The sequence below is a fragment of the Genypterus blacodes genome, unplaced genomic scaffold, assembly GCF_046128005.1.
Source record: "Genypterus blacodes isolate CSIRO-AG114 ecotype Tasmania unplaced genomic scaffold, CSIRO-AGI_Gbla_v1 ptg000156l_1, whole genome shotgun sequence".
Lineage (NCBI taxonomy): Eukaryota > Metazoa > Chordata > Actinopteri > Ophidiiformes > Ophidiidae > Genypterus > Genypterus blacodes.
This window is the reverse complement of record NW_027466957.1, coordinates 597,680-615,848: the sequence shown is the minus strand read 5'-3', so window position 1 is coordinate 615,848 and position 18,169 is coordinate 597,680. Positions and strand designations below refer to the sequence as shown.

Below are 18,169 nucleotides of genomic sequence, written 5' to 3'. Positions count from 1 at the left end.
CACTGGCTGGACTGCCCTGTACCTTCACTGCATCCTGTAATCTAGCAGAGATTATTCTTTTATTCTATCTATTACTTCATTTCATTGAACCCGTCCGTCAGATTGGAGCCTGTATTCACTGTATTCAAAAGTGCATATCCTGCTTTGACAATAAAGCTTTGATCCCACACATTTGGCACTGGAAAACCTTCAGTAGAGGAATGAGCTCATCTGACATCATTCTGCCGCGCCCGTCACCGTTATCGATCGCTCCATGACGACGTTGACTTCATGCAAATTGAGCAAAGTGACCGCAGGAAATGACAAAATAATGATACAGACCTGGCACTGATCCCAGTTCATACTTTGAACACGAATCGACAGCAGTTTGTTTCCAAGTACCCTTTTGTTCCGGTTAGTCAGTTAGATTGCGCAATGCCTAAAGAAATACATCTTAAATCTTAAAAATAAATATATGCATCAGAAGTAGTACACAATATTGCTACAATGGAAGCGGTGTTGTCTCAGAGATCGCCCAAAATTCACTCAGCGATCTGTGTGTGTGTGTGTGCATTTTTTTTTTTTGCCGTCAATGGTCAATTAGACTTTGAACTCTTGGTCGAGCGCTGGACCGACGTTGGCAGCCGTCAAACTGCTTGGTATTTACGCAAAAATGTTGGAGATGAATTCGCGGAATCGTTTGGCGTACTGCTCCGGGTGGACTGTGGAGATTTCAGCACCAGCCTGGGACAAGAGGGATGAAGAGAAAAAGAGCAGCGAATTAGAAATCTGGCCTCTGACATCACGCAGGTACTGCTCAGTGTTTCAAACCACTGACCGCTCCGACTTCACCTCTGTCCATCCTTCCTCTCCTGAGTTACTCACCCCGTGTTTGACAGTTTTGGCTGCATGTGCGGCTTTCTTCTTGGTGTCGTACTGAGTGAGTACGTCAATCAGGCCCATGAAGTAGACCTCCCTCTGAGGGGCGCCTGAGAAGAAACACACAACAAACTGGGTCTATCTAATTCTGATTCCAACACTGAGATCATTTAGCAGTTCTCAGTGTGGTTAAAGTCTAGTCCAGGAAGTTTGCGGCGTGAATCGTTTTGACCAAACAACTACAAGGCTGTTGGTTGAACGTCGATTAAGTGAGCAAATCTAACGAGCTACAGGCCTGAAACATCCTTGGGTGAACATTTATGTGACCTGAAACAAACGCCTACCTGGGATGCTTCTCATGGCGTACACATCCACATAGGGGTCGTACTCCCCGGGCCCCAGGGGTTTGCAGGAGGACATGTAACCTGCGATGCCCTCAGGAGAGGTGCCATACGAGCCCACGGCAGCAGCCGGTGCCAGGCCGTTCTCCGTCTCCAGATCTTCCTCGTTGGAAACCTCCTCTCCTTCCTCCTCCTCCCTTTCAGCGCGGCCCGCGTCATGAATACCAAGCAGCAAGCTGTAGTCCATGATCTTCAGCTTCACCAGGAACTGACACGACCAGAGAAGAGAGACATTTGCTAGAATGTTAGAAGGAGACGGATGGAGATTTTGTGCAGATAATATCTGCAGAAAAGGGCAAATGTCTTCATATGATGATTTACTGTGAAGCTGCAGAGCACTACAGCATTGAGGAGAAATGTTACTAAGTGTTGATGCTGCCACTATGTGGCAGTGATTTGCAACAACAGAGGAATATCCATTCAAAGAAAGTGAGCGGGTCACCAACCTCCACATCTCTATTGAGCTTCTCTATGAATTTCTCCTTCTCCTCCTCTGTTACATAAACCTTCTGCATGTTATTCCTGAAGTCCATGTCCTTGAAGGTAGGAAGCTCTTTCCCCTGAGGGATAAAACAGATCTTGGTCAGGGCATGTGAGGTAGAGAGGACAGAATAATGATACGGTCAAATGAAACCGGATAGTGGACAAGATAGTTCTGGTACCCTTTCTTTGTCACTCGCTTCACGAGACACCAGAGAGCCCTGCGTGAGCAAAATGTTGTCAATATAAGGACACATGATACATTTTATGACATAGCAATATGCTACAGCTGCTTTGGAAGCAAAAGGTGAGAACTTGCAGACAATTTGTTCCCCTATTTGTATCTCATCTTCCTCAAACTGCAGGGCTACGTGAGAGCAGAGTGACTCCTGACTTCCTCCTGTGAGGTTGGCCTCACCTTCAGGTCGTACTTCCTGTGCACCACCAGTCTGTGGCTGAACATGTTCCTCATGACGAGCAGGTAGGTCTCCTCACTTTCCACGCTGACCCGGTACATACCCAGGAACTGTGGCAGCAGGGTGCTGCCGTGACACTTCACAATGTGCTGCAGGGACGAATCAACAGTCAATTTGCATAGCAGGTCCTGAAAGTTGATTATCTGCAGCGTCTCCACCATAACAATGCAAATTAATCTAAAAAGACAAGTAAAATATTGTTAAAGAAAAAGACTGATTTGCAGATGAAATGTATAGATGGAGCATCGAGGACACAAAGGCTTACAGACATCCAAAGGTCATTTTGCATGAACCAATTAGAGCCCATGCAGGTTTAGCTTCTAGCCATGTTCAGCATTCACGAGCACTCCTGTTGAAATAGACACTGTGGCATCACACTGACCTCATTCAGTGTCCCTTGACGCACTGTGCAGGATGTTTAAAGGCGTCGCTTTGTATCAATGTTCAGTTTTTTCCCACATCGAGTCTTTACTTCCTATCCCTGAGGCATTTGGAGCTGAGCAAAAACATTTGCACAACTGGCAGTGCTTACAGTAACGGGATCATTATCAGCTACTGCACAAGAGACTTTCAATGGTGACTGGGACCTGAGAGCATCACAACAAGAGTGTCACTCAGAGTCATGGTACACATTTACAGGTAGCACAGGGATCCACATCTGTCACCATGGACACAAACAGCCTTCCTCGCACAGCTGATGCATTTAATAATGTCCACATTTATCCATGAAAATATGCCAGTTGGTACAATTTAAGTTTGAGCTGAAAGTATGTAACAATCCCTCTGATTCATACAGTCAAAGATAACTCTTCTGGCCTTTAAAGGCTGTCAAACTGTCTAACTATGTAGAAGATGTTCTTAAATAAAGACAAAACAGTTCAATGTGCTCGATGTCCAAGGATTACAATAGAAAAGAAAACTCCAATAATTTGTAAACTGCTGCCTGTGATGATCTGAAAGAACTCGCAAAGGTTTCTGACAACAATGTGCTTATTCAGTGCCAAGGGACTCAAAAAAACCCTCAAACAGAGCTGCCATTTTCCTCTTCTCCGTCTCAGTTGTATGTAGGCTGCACAAGCGCGAGCCCAGCATTCCGATGGCAGCTCAAAGAAGTCAAAACTTCATTCAGGGCTTCGTTTCTCTGAAGCAAGAGCTCGTTCCGCAAGTATCTACGTGACTCATACTGCCGGTAAATTTGAACAATGCTCCAGGCCTGATGGCATTACGTAATCTAAAAATAATCATAATCATCACGAGCTGAGGTGCCACTCTAATCTCAACGGCAAACCAACATTAGTATTGACATGGACTTTCATCAGCTTTCATGAGTAACACAGCAGAGTATTTGTTTCCATCCGGACCTTCGGTAACTCTGTACCTCTGCTGTGTGAGAGAGTGAGGGAGGAGCAGACCACCTGGAAGCAGCAGCACTGTTAGATGCACAGAGGCGTGATTCTATTTTGGTTCATCTTCTCTCGCAGCATGGGGAAATGTCAGCAAAAGCTCTGCACTCCCACACTGGGTGACACTTGTGCAAGACAGGCGTTTGCTGTCTGACTGAACAGCGATCCTCTGACTCGCTGTGCTAATCTGCTGCTGCTGCTTCCACTAGGAAGTTAAACCTAAAAATAGTTACATTTGGGTCGACTTCCTTCATCTTTCCCGCAGGAAGTGTTCATCTTCGGAAATCTATCTTTAAATAAATCTCATGGGTTTTTTGTACAAAAGGTCCAAATAAAGGTTATAGAGAAGATAAGGAGTTGACACAGTGGCATAGATGAGAAACAACAGACAGGAGGCCAGTGACCAATCCTGGTTTAGTATGATGACGTAACCATGCCTTTTAGCAGGTGAGGGAATCGTGAGTGAAGACAGAAACCAAATAGAATGAGAGTACAGTGATTCAAGGTGATGAGCAGCTTTGATTATAACCGTTGTTTGTTACAGCCTTTACTAGTATGGAAATCTAACTCCTTAGCTCTGAACTTCCTCATGTAATTTTGTCCAGCAATCATGAAGCATTGGGGCCTTACCTGATGATACTCAGACAGGATGCTGTGCATGTCTGCCACTTCCTCACTGGAGATCTGCTTGATGACTAGTGTACGGTCATAGGAGTTGAGGAGCAGACCCTCTCCCTGGTCGTCCACACTCCTCACCGGGGAGCAGCGGGTCAACGACACCTGTAGTTTGGGAGAACAGCAGAACAAAAGGTTAATATCAGAGAAAGCTACATTTGAACTTTGAAAAAAATGTATAGATTAATATAAAAACAACACAAATGTGACCAAATAAAAAAATAACCAAATGCACTTGGGCTTATCTAACTGTTCCCCATCATGCTGGGCCTTGTCAAATTCATACAAACTCATCACAGTGAAAGGATTTGACCAACTAACAGTTAGAAAACTATTTGCATGTGCAGCAGTCAGACAGACAGGTGGCGTCTACATCACATCACACACACCTGATAGTCCAGATCTTCAATACCAAAGCGCTCCCTTAGGTTTCGGAACACCTGAGGACAATATTCTTTGAACTTGAAATGTCCCGGGAGGTTCTCTCTGCCAAAGAAGAGGAAACAAACTAGATCGTAAATATGTATAAGCCGCTATAAGTAGTATTTATAAACCAGGAGTGAGTTTAAATTGTAATGTTATGGGCTCATTCTCTTATTCTTCTAATCTGGGTTGATTTGTGAGCCGTACTTGTTGAAGAGATGGTTGTTCACTTTGATTTTGGTGTTGGCTTTGAAGTCATCAGGTAGCAGCATGACGGGCACAGGCACCTGGTTCAGATCGTTAATCTGCAAAATACAACAAACAGCAGGTGGGACAGAGTCATTATCGGGTCAGACGGTGATATTTGCATGTGTAAGTTGGAATGCATTGTAGTAGAACAAACTAGACCCGGGCTCGTATTTACAGAGTTTACAGTTACCCGCTAAGCAAAACAAATGTCACCGATACACCTGGCACTCTCCCCGGGCTTCAGATCGACCCCTTTATGCATTCCTTGTTCTCACTCATGCTAACTTATGTTACATGTAAGGCGTCCACATGCTACGATCGTTCACTTCAGCGTTTACAGCCACGTTAGCTTCACGGCTCACCGAATGATTCACGCCCCACATGAAGACGCTGAGGACGGGGTCGCTGGCACGGAAAACTTTCACCTTCTGCTGGACGAAATGTTTCTTTTTCGTTTTGGTCTTGGGTGCCAGGATCACCACGGGACTGGATGCGGCCCCCGAGTTGCCGAGAGACGCCATGACGAGACGGGTTTTCCTCGGCCCCGCTGAGTGTGTGAGCTGCTACAGGCGCGGTGACACTTCTTCCTGATGGCCCCGTTACTAAGCAAAACCAGCTAGTGATCCCTATCGCTCCTCCTCCTCCCCGAGTCTATCTGTCCGTCACAGGCGGACGCCAGTCAAAGGTCACCCGGTGAGCTCCGGATCTGCACAACTCAAGCACAACTTAACATGTGGCTAAGCAGGTGGAGCATTCGTCCATTCATTCACAGATTAACTAGAGAAGCGTCAACGCGTAAAGTCCACCAAAGCCCTAAAGCCCATGTATGTTATCATCAACCACGTGGTGAGTGCGTGAATGACAGCGACCCAGACCAAAGGAATTCAACGACGCGACGTCATGTGATCCAAGATGGGCGGATAGACTAGCTGTGGTGCGTTCCGTGTAGCAGGTTGAGAGTCGGAAAGTAGAAAACTACAAATGTTGAGATTTACTCTCTTTACCCGTTTCACATGAAATGTTAGTAAGATAGAGAACTTCTTTGATATTTAAAAAAGACAGTGTTTGACAGCCTAACATCATTGTATGCAGCCCGTCAAAAGTTGTTACTTGTGATTATTTGTATCTCCAACTGAAGTTATAGATTCCGGCCACTAGAGGGCAGCAGGACAACAAAAATGCAATCACTAGGAAAATCATGACGTATGAGGAAGGTAGATGCCAACGCGCTTATTCTCTTGACCCCTGACCTTTGTTAATGGGTACTGTGAAAGCCAACCTGGCAGGGAGCTGCAGCCTGACAGAGGTGAAGGGAAGCTCATCCTTTCTTCCATGGCGCATCTTCTTGTAGACAGTGGCGGTCGTTACAGGAGAAAACAAAGACACAGGCACCAGTTCTTCTTGTCCTGTAACATCTTCCCCCTGATATGTCACCCCCTTCACCCTGCCTCATGTTGTACATTAGGTAGTGTTAACATGAGTTCATTGTTACATGGCTTTGGTGGTGATTTGTTTGCTCAAGCATTGTAGCTTATATCAGCTGTGACGTGCTTCTATTCATGTCTCCCACAAGTATCATTTGGTAATGCTAGTTTCTTTTTTAATAAATGAAATGAAAAGCACACTATGGAAATACCAGACCACTGAACAATGTTGCATGTTGTAGGAATGGGGCCCTCATTCATGATGTCATCACCATCAGCACATCATCTATGATGTCATAATGGGGTAGGGAGGTTCCCATCATGATGTCATTAACACATGGTGTCATTAACAACTGTCACTTGTACGGTGGTTCACCCCTGTTCTTTCTGGCAAGGGAATAATGTGTTCATTTATTTAGATTTCATTTCTTATGAGAATGCATTGAATGCCTTTTCAAACTACATTGCTGCCAAAGGAAAACAGTAGTAGTACAAGATCAACCTCATTTAGTAAGTAGTCTGTCAAACATTTTGCTTTTTGAAAACAAAATCAAAACAGTGCATCACAGCCATATCAATTTCCAACAATAGCTGTGGCCAACACAACACTAAACTAAGTACATGATACACTGGGTAACAAATGCTTTATTTTATTATTGATGTGTTTTAAGACCAATAATAAATGCACACAATAACAGACGATATTGTTGATCTATAAAACAAAAGGAAATGTAAAGCAACCTCCGTCCAAACGGACTGTAATCAAATAAAAGTCAAAACGCATATTATCCATAAGAAAACTCCGCTCCAAAAACAATACATAAGAAGCCTTCCTCGACGCTTTAAGTGCCCCACTGACTGATACTCCCGTCACCCCATACCGGCACCGCAAAGGCTGACGAGGACCCAAACAATAAGGCTGTGCTAAAAGCCTGATCAAAAAGGGTTTGTATAGGGCTGCTTGTTTCTATTGGCGAAGCTCGACTTAGGGTGTCCGTATACATGCCTGACCTCAGTTGGCTTATCTACATTGAAAATATATCAAAACAAAACAACTTTGTACAACATTTTCGTGATTTCTAACATAGAGTTATGTTTGCGTGTGTTTGGATGCCCTAGCATTATTGCCGCGTATATTGTTGTCTGGTCATCGTGTCATGTTCTCAATAAAGTTGGGGCGCCGAATCACAAAAAAATGTCGGGCAGAGAGATTTCTGTTTAGCCAATCACGACGTGGAATTGTGGGTCGAATGAAGTCACTTCAGCCAATCATAATCCACGGGCATCATAAAGTAGGCGCGCGTAACAGGTAACGTCATAAAATCTTGATTCTAACGTCATGAACAGTTTGACGTAATACCTTTGTGTGACGATGCTTAAATACTGCTGTCCATCCAAAACGTGATCCTCTTGCATTGACTGTCAAAGTGTCATATTGCCGGACGAGCGTTCTTAGAGCTTAAGTACCTCTACCGCACTACTAAAACACACCAGAATGGTAAGAACACATTTAATTTGTGATAAATAACTATATCATTCATCAAATATTTTGCCCGTTATACTTATAGCGACGCTGCGCAGTGAGCTATTAATGATAGTATTGAAAGTACCAGGATGTAAATAAAATGCCTACCCTTATTATGGGTGAGGGGAAAAGGCATGTACATGTAAAGAATACGTGAATGAAATGAGGCTGATGATGTGGGCTGCTTTAGGTTAAGAGTTATTTGGTGCTCTGATTACAAAAGAAGGGTTTGGCTTGCAGTGTTAATAATTGCGGCTGTAGTTTAATCCGTTACTGTGCGCCGTTTCCATTCCTCAGAGTGACTCAGCACAGCATCACTGCTGATGGCTGAATGGCTGGTACTGTTAATTAGGATGTGAAGGCCAATCCGAAGGGGAACATCATTTCTGGCATTTATCTTAAGGCATACAAGGCTGAATCATTTTTTTTCTTTTTCACTTTTTTTTCTTTCTTTTTTTCCTCACGTGTCTGTTTGTGTCTGTGTGTCTATGTACAGTGTCCTGCTCCCACCACTGTGTTGTTGAAATAAATGTGTTTTTTTTTTATCACCAACTAAACTAATGGGAGAAAAAATAATAATGAAATTGTAAAATGTAGATTTTTTTTGTAAAACTAAGCCTCTTTTTTTTCTCTTTTCCAGCGTGAGTGCATCTCCATCCATGTTGGTCAGGCTGGTGTCCAGATTGGTAATGCCTGTTGGGAACTGTACTGCCTGGAACATGGGATTCAGCCTGATGGACAGATGCCCAGTGACAAGACTCTGGGCGGTGGAGACGATTCTTACAACACCTTCTTCAGTGAGACTGGGTCTGGAAAGCACGTCCCCAGGGCAGTGTTTGTCGACCTGGAGCCCACTGTCATTGGTAAAGTCTGATATGTACACAAGCCACAAATTTAGGGGCAACACGTGGACACACAAATTTCTAACCTGAATGGATTTGTCCCAAACAATAATCTGTCTCCCCAGATGAGGTGCGCTCTGGGACCTACCGTCAGCTGTTTCACCCTGAGCACCTCATCACTGGTAAGGAGGATGCTGCCAATAACTACGCCCGTGGACACTACACCATTGGCAAAGAGATCATTGACCTGGTGCTGGACAGGACCCGCAAACTGGTGGGTGGAATAATGACAAAGGAATGACCACTTTGTACTGCATTTCTTAAATGAAACCCATTTCTCCCTCTGTCCTCAGGCTGATCAGTGCACAGGCCTGCAGGGCTTCTTGGTTTTCCACAGCTTTGGAGGTGGTACCGGCTCTGGTTTCACCTCCTTGTTGATGGAGCGTCTGTCTGTTGACTATGGCAAGAAGTCCAAGCTGGAGTTCTCCATCTACCCAGCTCCTCAGATGTCCACTGCTGTGGTGGAGCCCTACAACTCTATCCTGACCACCCATAGCACCCTAGAACACTCTGACTGTGCCTTCATGGTAGATAATGAGGCCATCTATGATATCTGTCGTAGGAACCTCGACACTGAGCGCCCCTCTTACACCAACCTGAACAGGTTGATCAGTCAGATTGTGTCCTCCATCACTGCTTCCCTTCGCTTTGATGGTGCCCTCAATGTTGATCTGACTGAGTTCCAGACCAACTTGGTGCCTTATCCTCGTATTCATTTCCCTCTGGCCACCTATGCCCCTGTCATCTCTGCAGAGAAAGCTTACCATGAGCAGCTCTCTGTGGCTGAAATCACCAATGCTTGCTTTGAGCCAGCCAATCAGATGGTGAAATGCGACCCTCGCCATGGTAAATACATGGCCTGCTGCCTGTTGTATCGTGGTGATGTGGTGCCTAAAGATGTCAATGCTGCCATTGCTACCATCAAAACCAAGCGCACCATCCAGTTTGTGGACTGGTGCCCCACTGGTTTCAAGGTTGGCATCAACTACCAGCCACCCACTGTTGTCCCTGGAGGAGACCTGGCCAAGGTCCAGAGGGCCGTGTGTATGCTGAGCAACACCACTGCTATCGCAGAGGCCTGGGCTCGGCTTGACCACAAGTTTGATCTGATGTACTCCAAACGTGCTTTTGTGCACTGGTATGTGGGTGAGGGTATGGAGGAGGGAGAGTTCTCTGAGGCCAGGGAGGATATGGCAGCTCTGGAGAAGGATTATGAGGAGGTTGGAGTTGACTCAGTTGATAATGAGGGAGAGGAGGAAGGAGAGGAGTACTAAAGGTTAATGTAGTTTGTTTCTGGAAATTTTTTAAACTTTTTCTGACATGTATTGAAAAATGATAAGGTAAAAATGTTTTACATTTTCTACAATGTTAAGTTCCTGTGAAATGGAAAGGTAAATAAAGTTCCTTTGACATGAAAAGTGTTTCATTGTTTGTTCTCATCAGTAATATAGCATCAAAATAACATTGGATCTTCTATCTATTTTAAGATCTAAATACCTCTCAAATGTTCTGCGGACACAAAATTGTAAAATTGCATGATACAAGGATCGGGCATAACATATTAAATGAAATGCAGCACTGTTATTTATACCTGTGCTTGTCTGCAAAATAATTCTATATAGTAGGTTTACTAGTTTGCCAGATTCTATGTGCTCAACAAAAATGAGTTTTGCAACGACAGAAGGTCCCAGCTCCGTTATGCAGGACATAACAGAAGGTAATCCTCTTCTTTCCCAGTTTTTCAGTTGTAATTTACATGGTGAGATGAGAGGGAATCATAGTATTCTCTATCAAAGCATCAGGTGTAGCTTTCATCAAAGCATCTCTGGGTCAAAACTGCTATAATACACTATGTACAGTAGGTGTCAGTAGGGATCTTTCATTTCCACCTCATAAAGACATGAGGACAGACAGACTCCTCAGAGACACACACTCCTCAGCCTCAGAGTTGTTGCTTCACATTGAATAACAATGACAACCACCCCTGTAACCATTTTTACTTTTCTCAACTGCATTTGTTCAAACATGTAACCTAAAACAGAAAGGGAGCGATGGAGCATGTGCAAGTTTCGCCACAGAAAACAAAAACACATTTTCTATTCAGTGTCTGTTAAATCTTATCTTTATCATCGATTGACATTTAATTCTGCAATTTAGATGCTGCCTTAAGTCAAACCATGGTCGCATTGTTAACTGATTGAATATAGTTGGATGTATACACATATCACTGACTTTGTCTCATGTTTTATGGGCACAATCAGAGCTCCAGCAACATCAGATGCAACCAGAAGTAGGACATGTGTGACGGTGTGATTCTATAAAGGATCATACGTTCGCCTTCATTTTCTGCAAGACCTTCATTTCATATTTTTATGCATGGACAAATTGGATATTCTATGCTGTTACCTTGGAAACAGGCATGTATTGGGTCCCTGCGTGGAGAAGCTGGAGAAAATTATCCTTTATGTCCCCAGTAATGGCAGAAAAGCAGCATGACTCTAATGTGCCTATTAATTTCTGTTTCACTGCTGGCACTGATGTTACTGTGACTGCAGAGCTGATTCTTACAGGCAGGGCAAATGGATATGAGCATAATGCATCAGGCTGAGGCTCGACTGAACAGTGCAACACAGTTAGCAGTTTCTTATTGTTGTAGTCAAGTATAGGTGATGGTTCCTAAGGACACTCATTAAGACAATGATCCAATTTGCTGTGTCAAAATACAGCATCCAAAACTTCAAAGTGACTGTGTGGGATTCTGCACAACTTCTGTCTATGATGTAAAGCAAATGTCTTGCTTAATGAGCTTAGAAGTCGTTCCTATAGGATACCAAACATTTTCATTATTGCTTGTCATCCACATTTTCTCCGCAAAGGGATTAAGTATTATATTTCTTTAACTTCAACAAAATTGTCACCATCATTATCATCTTTTCTCATGTCACACCAAGTTGATCGTATCGCGCTGTAGCACATACAATGTCTCAAAGGGCTTTACAGGCCCACACAACAACCACGTCACGACCCAGTTCAAAGCTGGAGGACAAGGATACACTCACTAAAAAACATATTGAAAAAATGAGGAAACCTTGGCCATTGAGTGACCAGACAACAGCATTATCTTGCATCATCCAAATTCACCACCATTACTCTAATCTTTCCATTTATTGACAGGATTGCGTTTTTATCAAAGAACCACACTTGAGACTTTTTATATTAATATATGGGTTTTTTTATTCTCCATTTTATTATCATTATATTTTATTTGTATTTTTTCAAATTTTACAGGTCCCTTGTGCATGGACCCATCATCATCACATCACACACATTGGCACAACAAGATTGGTCAGAAATAGATAAGTTCTAATCACACTGTTTTAGCACACAATTTCATGATTTTTGCAAGGAGTTGGGAAAGACATACGTTGACAGTAATAAAGATATTCATTGAATGTATAATAATTAAATAAACATATTTGATTATTATACATTCAAGATGTATGTATTGTTCCTCATTGAAAACAGAATTGGAGTATGACGCGTCAAAACAAAATGTAATAGTAGCATGGACATTCTCTGTTTTGAAAAACACAAGCATAAATAAGACTGAAAAGTAAAACATGATAGAACCATAAAAAGTACAGCAGTTGAATAGCTCTGATGAATGTGATGAGTTTGGCCATAAACGTGCCTCGAAAGCACAGTACTTCCCCTGACATGAAATAAAATAATCTTTGTCTTTAAATAAGAAACTGCTGACAATATAAAAATACATGGCATTGTACTGTAGTTCATTAAATAAACCAACAATTCATATATAAAATATTATATTGACGTGTATAAAAATATGCCTTACAACTTTTTGAAAAGGGTAATAGCCGTAAGCTTTTTGTCTGCCACTTCAGAACACACACAGTCAACCACAAAATTCCAACATATGTACAAACAATCAACTAATAAGCAGTCAGAATACCATTTTGACAAATGAAATGAAAAGAAGCATCCAAGATTGTATTCATGACTATTTTTTTTCTGACTTGATACATATAATATACTGTAGATGCAGAATTAAAGCAGTACTATATGGAAATACATACTCAAAAATAAATTACTAGAAAAGAAATATTCTCTCAATGTATATTGATATCAGTGTATCTTTGGAGAGAGGGAGAGAGGACGGTGAGGGAGACACATTTTTCAAACATTTGTGTCACATCACCTGCTTAACAGTATTTCAGCCCACTGAGATCTGAACAAACACAGGCAGTGTCAGCTATCCTAAAGTATAAAGTAAAATAAAATCTACTATAAAGCCAGGACAAGAGCCAGGGAATGCAGAGATCATTCAGAGTAATACTCACTGAGGCAGTTCACGCAGCATTAATGTGAGAATGCAGCATGTCACCGGACAATGCAGAGGACACTGCTGCAACTGCTGCTAGTTAGTGTTGGACTATGTGAGAGTGTGTGTGTGAGTATCTGAGTGTGTGTGTGTGTGTGTGTGTGTGTGTGTGTGTGTGTGTGTGTGTGTGTGTTGCTTCTAGAGAGGACATGAATGCTATGGTGTATTTCCATAGAAAGTGGTTTATCCCTGCTACCTCCTGTCCAGGCAGTGTCTAGCACATGCTAAAGCCACCCCCTCTCCCTGTGCTCCTGCTGCTGCTCCTCCACCACCACCTCCTCCTCCTCCTCCAGACTCAGAGCAATAGGACAGACTCATCCCTCACTCCACATCACATGGTAAAGTACCATCTTCACTGGCAAGTGAGGGCACGGGCATGCCAAGCTCGTCCACACACCAACAATGGCCACGCTGCATACCCTTGGAGGAGCGACACTGATTTAGAGATGTTGAAAAGGAAAAGAAGGAGGAGATTGGGGGAGAAACAAAGTGGTAGATTGGGAGACAGGGAGAGGGTGAATAAGTGAATGGGAGAGTGAGAAAGGTGGGGAGAGACAGAAAGAGAGAGAGGGAAAATGATATGTCATCATAGCGCAGTACTGATTCTCTGAGCACACAGCTGAGACGCTAGGAGAGAGAACTGTCAGTTATTCTCAGCACTGTGTTCATAGACAAATATCTGCAATGGGATGCAGCTTTAACAGAAACACATGTATGATCTGGCAAAGTTTGTCTATTATATCCATCTTGATGAACAGTAACCTTCCATTTTCACTGTACCTGCTTTTTCCTGTAGAATCCACGTGTGTCACAGTTTGGTATATAGATGTCACGGTCAGACTGGAAGATTGTCAACTCAAGACCCCTCAGGACACTATTGAGCAGCTTGCGGCAGGGTGCCTGTAAACAGTAACTCAGATAATAATTCAAGATCACCCGAAGCAAAGACAGAGGACCTGTGTTTCTTTAACTAGCAGAGTAGCAGTATGTTCCCTCAGGTGATTGTGTCGGCAGAAATCACAACAGATCACTATACAGTACATGTCAATGCATATCATAGAGGATTTGCAAGCAGTGATGCAGCATTAGAGACAGGAGCAAAAAATATATATCAGCAGTCATATACTGTCATTATATAACCATATTGTTACACAAGGCTTTGGCTTTTCAGGTCACCGGCTGATTTTAAGGGACTGACTGTGCATTTTTGTGTCACTTTGTGAAATGAAAGCATTTTTATTTTTCAGCAGATAAATGAGGTTATTCCTGTTCTTATCACGACACACATATAGTCAGAGCAGCTTAGATGCTGCAGATCACCGGCTCACAAAGTGAAAAATCTGCGTTGGCAGTGGCTGTCTTGAAACTTTCCTGATTCACATCATGCTCAATTAGTTCTGCCGCATAGCAGCACACACATCATGCACCATAATGCATGGCTTCAGGCTGCAACTCCCCAAAGAGCAGAGGAGCTCTGCTAATAACACTATAATGCGATGCAGCTACATATACAACCCATTCTATAATAGATTATCTGTATGAATTCAATCGTATCAATGTTCAGATGACGTTTTATACATTTTTCTAAATTTTCATCAGCGTCCATTAGCTCTACTCATTAAGGGCTGTAACAAAAAAGGAGGAACTTACTTTTTCTATGTCACCAGCATGTGGAGGATCTGAACCTGAGAGGAAATGACACGCTGGTATAAGATTGTTAAAGCATCACATCCATTAATTTCAAACTACTCCATTGTCACGTGTATAGAGTATACCAAATATATAATGTATAGAGTGTGTGATAAACCTTTGTATCTCTTTGCGCAAGACATGACTGTGCAATCAAACTGATGATATCTATTTGGGGAAAGTCATTCAAATGAGAGACCTTATTTCCATCAGTACATTTCCTGCTCAGAACGGGAATCGCAGTATCTCAGTTTGAACAGTAGATGGAGATCACTGCAATAAAAAGCCGCTTGATCAGAACGTCAGCGGCACCAATACAGTTTCACATTCATTCTTGATTATTTCCCCGAAAAGGCTGACTTATTGTATTGAAATGTATAGACGTGTCACATAAATGGCACAAATGCATATGCAAAGCATGTAAATAAGTCTATACACTTCTCTACTTACACATATTGACTATAAATAAGGAGTCCTTGAAAGTATTTCAGAAAGAAAATCCATGGGGTTTGCCATCATTTCTAAATGACAAATTGCAAATCCCTACAACCATCAAATTATATTTTTATACCACGACTCCAGAGGTACAGCAGGTTTGCAAATCTGTTGTGATCAAAATGCATCTATTCTTAAATGTGACACTGACTGGCCTTTCTTTATGGGCTGAGTGCTAAAGCATCACATGCAATTCTCACAGCATTAGAGGCAGCAATGTACAAACAACTAGCTACAGTATCCGTAGTGCCTGATTCAATGTGCTCAATTTACCACTGTACATTTTGCTACCTGTAGTGTCCATGTGTGTTTGTGTGCTTCTGTATTTCCATAAATATCTGTATGCATACATGCATTCATACATGTGTGTGTGTATGTACTTACCTGTGGGGTGGGGACTCTCAGTGTGATTATTCCTGTTGTGCTTGGCGCAAATGCCCCTTCCCTGCAACAGAGCCTGGAGGGGGCTGTGTTCCCTTAGTGGCGGAACACATCGGAGCCCCTTGGCACAGATCAGGGTGTACACGCCACAGGGCTCTCCCTGGGCCAGCACTGATGTGCTGCCAGCAATATTATGGTCCCTGGGGGGCCGACCTGCCCCCAGTGGATCCCTGCAGGATGGGCAAACCTTGAAGGGGCCCAAGCGGCTTGCCCAGGTCCATGATCCGCAGTGGGCAATCAGCAACAAAACAATGGTTGTTAAGTTAGAAAGGATAGGCATTTTCTGTCCAGGTCTTAGGTTCTCCACACTCTCACTCTCTGTCAGTTAAACGTAGCTGATGCTATTTCTGGATATATATTTCTCTCTCACTCTCTCCCTTTCTCTCCCCTCTTCTCTCTCTCTTTCTGTTTCTATTGCTTTCGTTGGTGCTTTGCCGGTTGAGTCCCCTGCAGTGCCAGAGGAGACAAATGGAGATCGAGACAGACACAGCAAAGCACCAGCTTTTAAAGATCTGAAAGGCGGTGATAGAGAGTGAGTGAGGGAGAGAGAGAGGGAGAGGGAGAGGGAGAGGGAGAGGGAGAGAGAGGGAGAGAGAGAGAGAGAGAGAGAGAGAGAGAGAGAGAGAGAGAGAGGGAGAGAGAGAGAGAGAGAAAGCAGTTATGACATCTTCAGGGGCTGGGACTCAGAGAGAGAGAGAGAGAGAGAGAGAGAATCAGAGAGAGTCAGAAAGGGAGGTGGCAGGGAGGGAGAGATTAAGTGGGGGGTGGATTATGTTCCTTTTAGAAATTATCAAAATCTCCCCACCCCTTCCTGTCATATACATTTAGCCCTTCTTCTTACACGTACATTCACATGGGTAAGGATTAAACATGTTTAGCTATTTGCACTTTGTCTCCACAGTGCACATTTGTCAGAGACCTTTCTGGAATATTTGCCATGGTAACAAATACAAATGTATATGTGCCTCCATCTGCACTGCCACTGCCACTGCAATGTGCTGAATGCACAGCCATATGATTTGGCTAGTTTATATTCTATAAGAGGTTATGATCTCCTGCTACAGATGTGTGACAAATTACAAAACAGGAAACTAACATAGCCTATGATGTAGTGATGGCCAGTTATGGTGTGATGTTTGTTGTCAATGCTGATGCATATATTGAGCAGAGAGAACTTTACTCATGAGGATCATTGGAAGAGGCTGGCATCAGGTAGACTGCCATATAATTCCATGCAAATGAACATGCTACTGAAACAAACAAGAATTTCACAAGATGTACAAATACTAGAGCATTGATCTGATGACACAGTGTAGGCAGCTAATCACCTTGAAGGGGTGTGTGGCAAATTAAATGGGTAGTATAATCATCATGTACTTTTGAAAAGTTTGCCTGGATCCCCTGCTACGCCAGTACAGGCCTGACACAGCACACAGACACAAACCCACTTGGCCTGTACTTGCTGCAATCCAAGGCCACATGAGTCCAAAATCTGCCATGCCATCAACAGCCTGTTGTTCTGATTAATCTTGGCAAGGAGAGTCGAAATCACCTGCCGTCTTGTGTTCCCATCAGCTTGCGAGCTACAGCAGCGGTCCCACTAGTCTGATTCCACATAACAGGAGAATGTTCCAAAACACACGGCAAGCCAGCAGGGGCTCTTGTTTCCACATTCCCCTGGATTATTCATTTTAACTCCTCGATTACACACAATTTCTTCTTCCACCCCTCCGACCCCCCACCCCTTGCTCAGCTTTATCCCAACAGGCTCTGTCCATGTAAACGGTTAATGGACTGTTCTTATATAGTGCTTTTATCCAGAGCGCTTTACAATGACCTCACATTCACCTATTCCTACACCTATGGCAGGGGCATACCATAAGCAACTTGCAGGAGCAGTTAGGGGTTTAGTGCCTTGCTCAGGAACACATTTGGAGTACAGAATCAAACCAAGAACCTTCCAATCCTGACTGCTCTACCATTTCCTGAGCAATGGCCCCCATGTGTACTAGAATCCACATCATTCCTGTAATAACAGTATTGTAGTATAGTGATATGTCAGTTGAACATTAGGAAAACAATACTGGGAGATTGTGGTACTTACCAGTCACATGCTTGTTGCTTGGTGCTCCTTAAATTGGTCCTGAGGCTCGGTCCCAATCACATTATGCACAAACACCTTTATTAGGCACCAACGTTGGGTTTCTGACAAGGGAGAGATGACGCACACACGCGCACACACGCGCACATACACACACAAATTCGAGCGATAGGATTGGCCGAAGCTTTGTCAACGGTTTGTCAGAGTTCGCTGTGATTGGTTATT

The 18,169-nt window shown here is 43.2% G+C and overlaps 3 protein-coding genes across 3 annotated transcripts; 1 reads left to right on the top strand and 2 right to left on the bottom strand.

Moving 5' to 3' along the window:
- Positions 1 to 540: 540 nt before the first annotated feature.
- On the bottom strand, positions 541 to 5,829 carry pip4k2ca (phosphatidylinositol-5-phosphate 4-kinase, type II, gamma a). The gene is made up of 10 exons (XM_076166520.1): positions 5,328 to 5,829; positions 4,924 to 5,021; positions 4,683 to 4,779; positions 4,249 to 4,398; positions 2,158 to 2,304; positions 1,922 to 1,960; positions 1,706 to 1,819; positions 1,203 to 1,467; positions 865 to 968; positions 541 to 723 (listed from the first exon to the last, which is right to left on the bottom strand). The coding sequence occupies exons 1-10, from the start codon at positions 5,484 to 5,486 to the stop codon at positions 643 to 645; spliced, it is 1,254 nt and encodes a 417-aa protein (XP_076022635.1). The 5' UTR covers positions 5,487 to 5,829; the 3' UTR covers positions 541 to 642.
- A 2,749-nt stretch (positions 5,830 to 8,578) lies between these two features.
- Positions 8,579 to 10,090, top strand: LOC143012806 (tubulin alpha-1B chain-like). The gene is made up of 3 exons (XM_076166121.1): positions 8,579 to 8,777; positions 8,882 to 9,030; positions 9,110 to 10,090. The coding sequence occupies exons 1-3, from the start codon at positions 8,657 to 8,659 to the stop codon at positions 10,088 to 10,090; spliced, it is 1,251 nt and encodes a 416-aa protein (XP_076022236.1). The 5' UTR covers positions 8,579 to 8,656.
- Positions 10,091 to 12,225: 2,135 nt separating this feature from the next.
- igfbp6b (insulin-like growth factor binding protein 6b) lies at positions 12,226 to 16,697 on the bottom strand. Its single transcript, XM_076167232.1, has 4 exons — positions 15,787 to 16,697; positions 14,869 to 14,903; positions 13,999 to 14,118; positions 12,226 to 13,653 (listed from the first exon to the last, which is right to left on the bottom strand). Exons 1-4 carry the CDS (start codon positions 16,121 to 16,123, stop codon positions 13,540 to 13,542), a joined length of 606 nt encoding a protein of 201 aa, XP_076023347.1. The 5' UTR covers positions 16,124 to 16,697; the 3' UTR covers positions 12,226 to 13,539.
- Between the last annotated feature and the right edge of the window lie 1,472 nt (positions 16,698 to 18,169).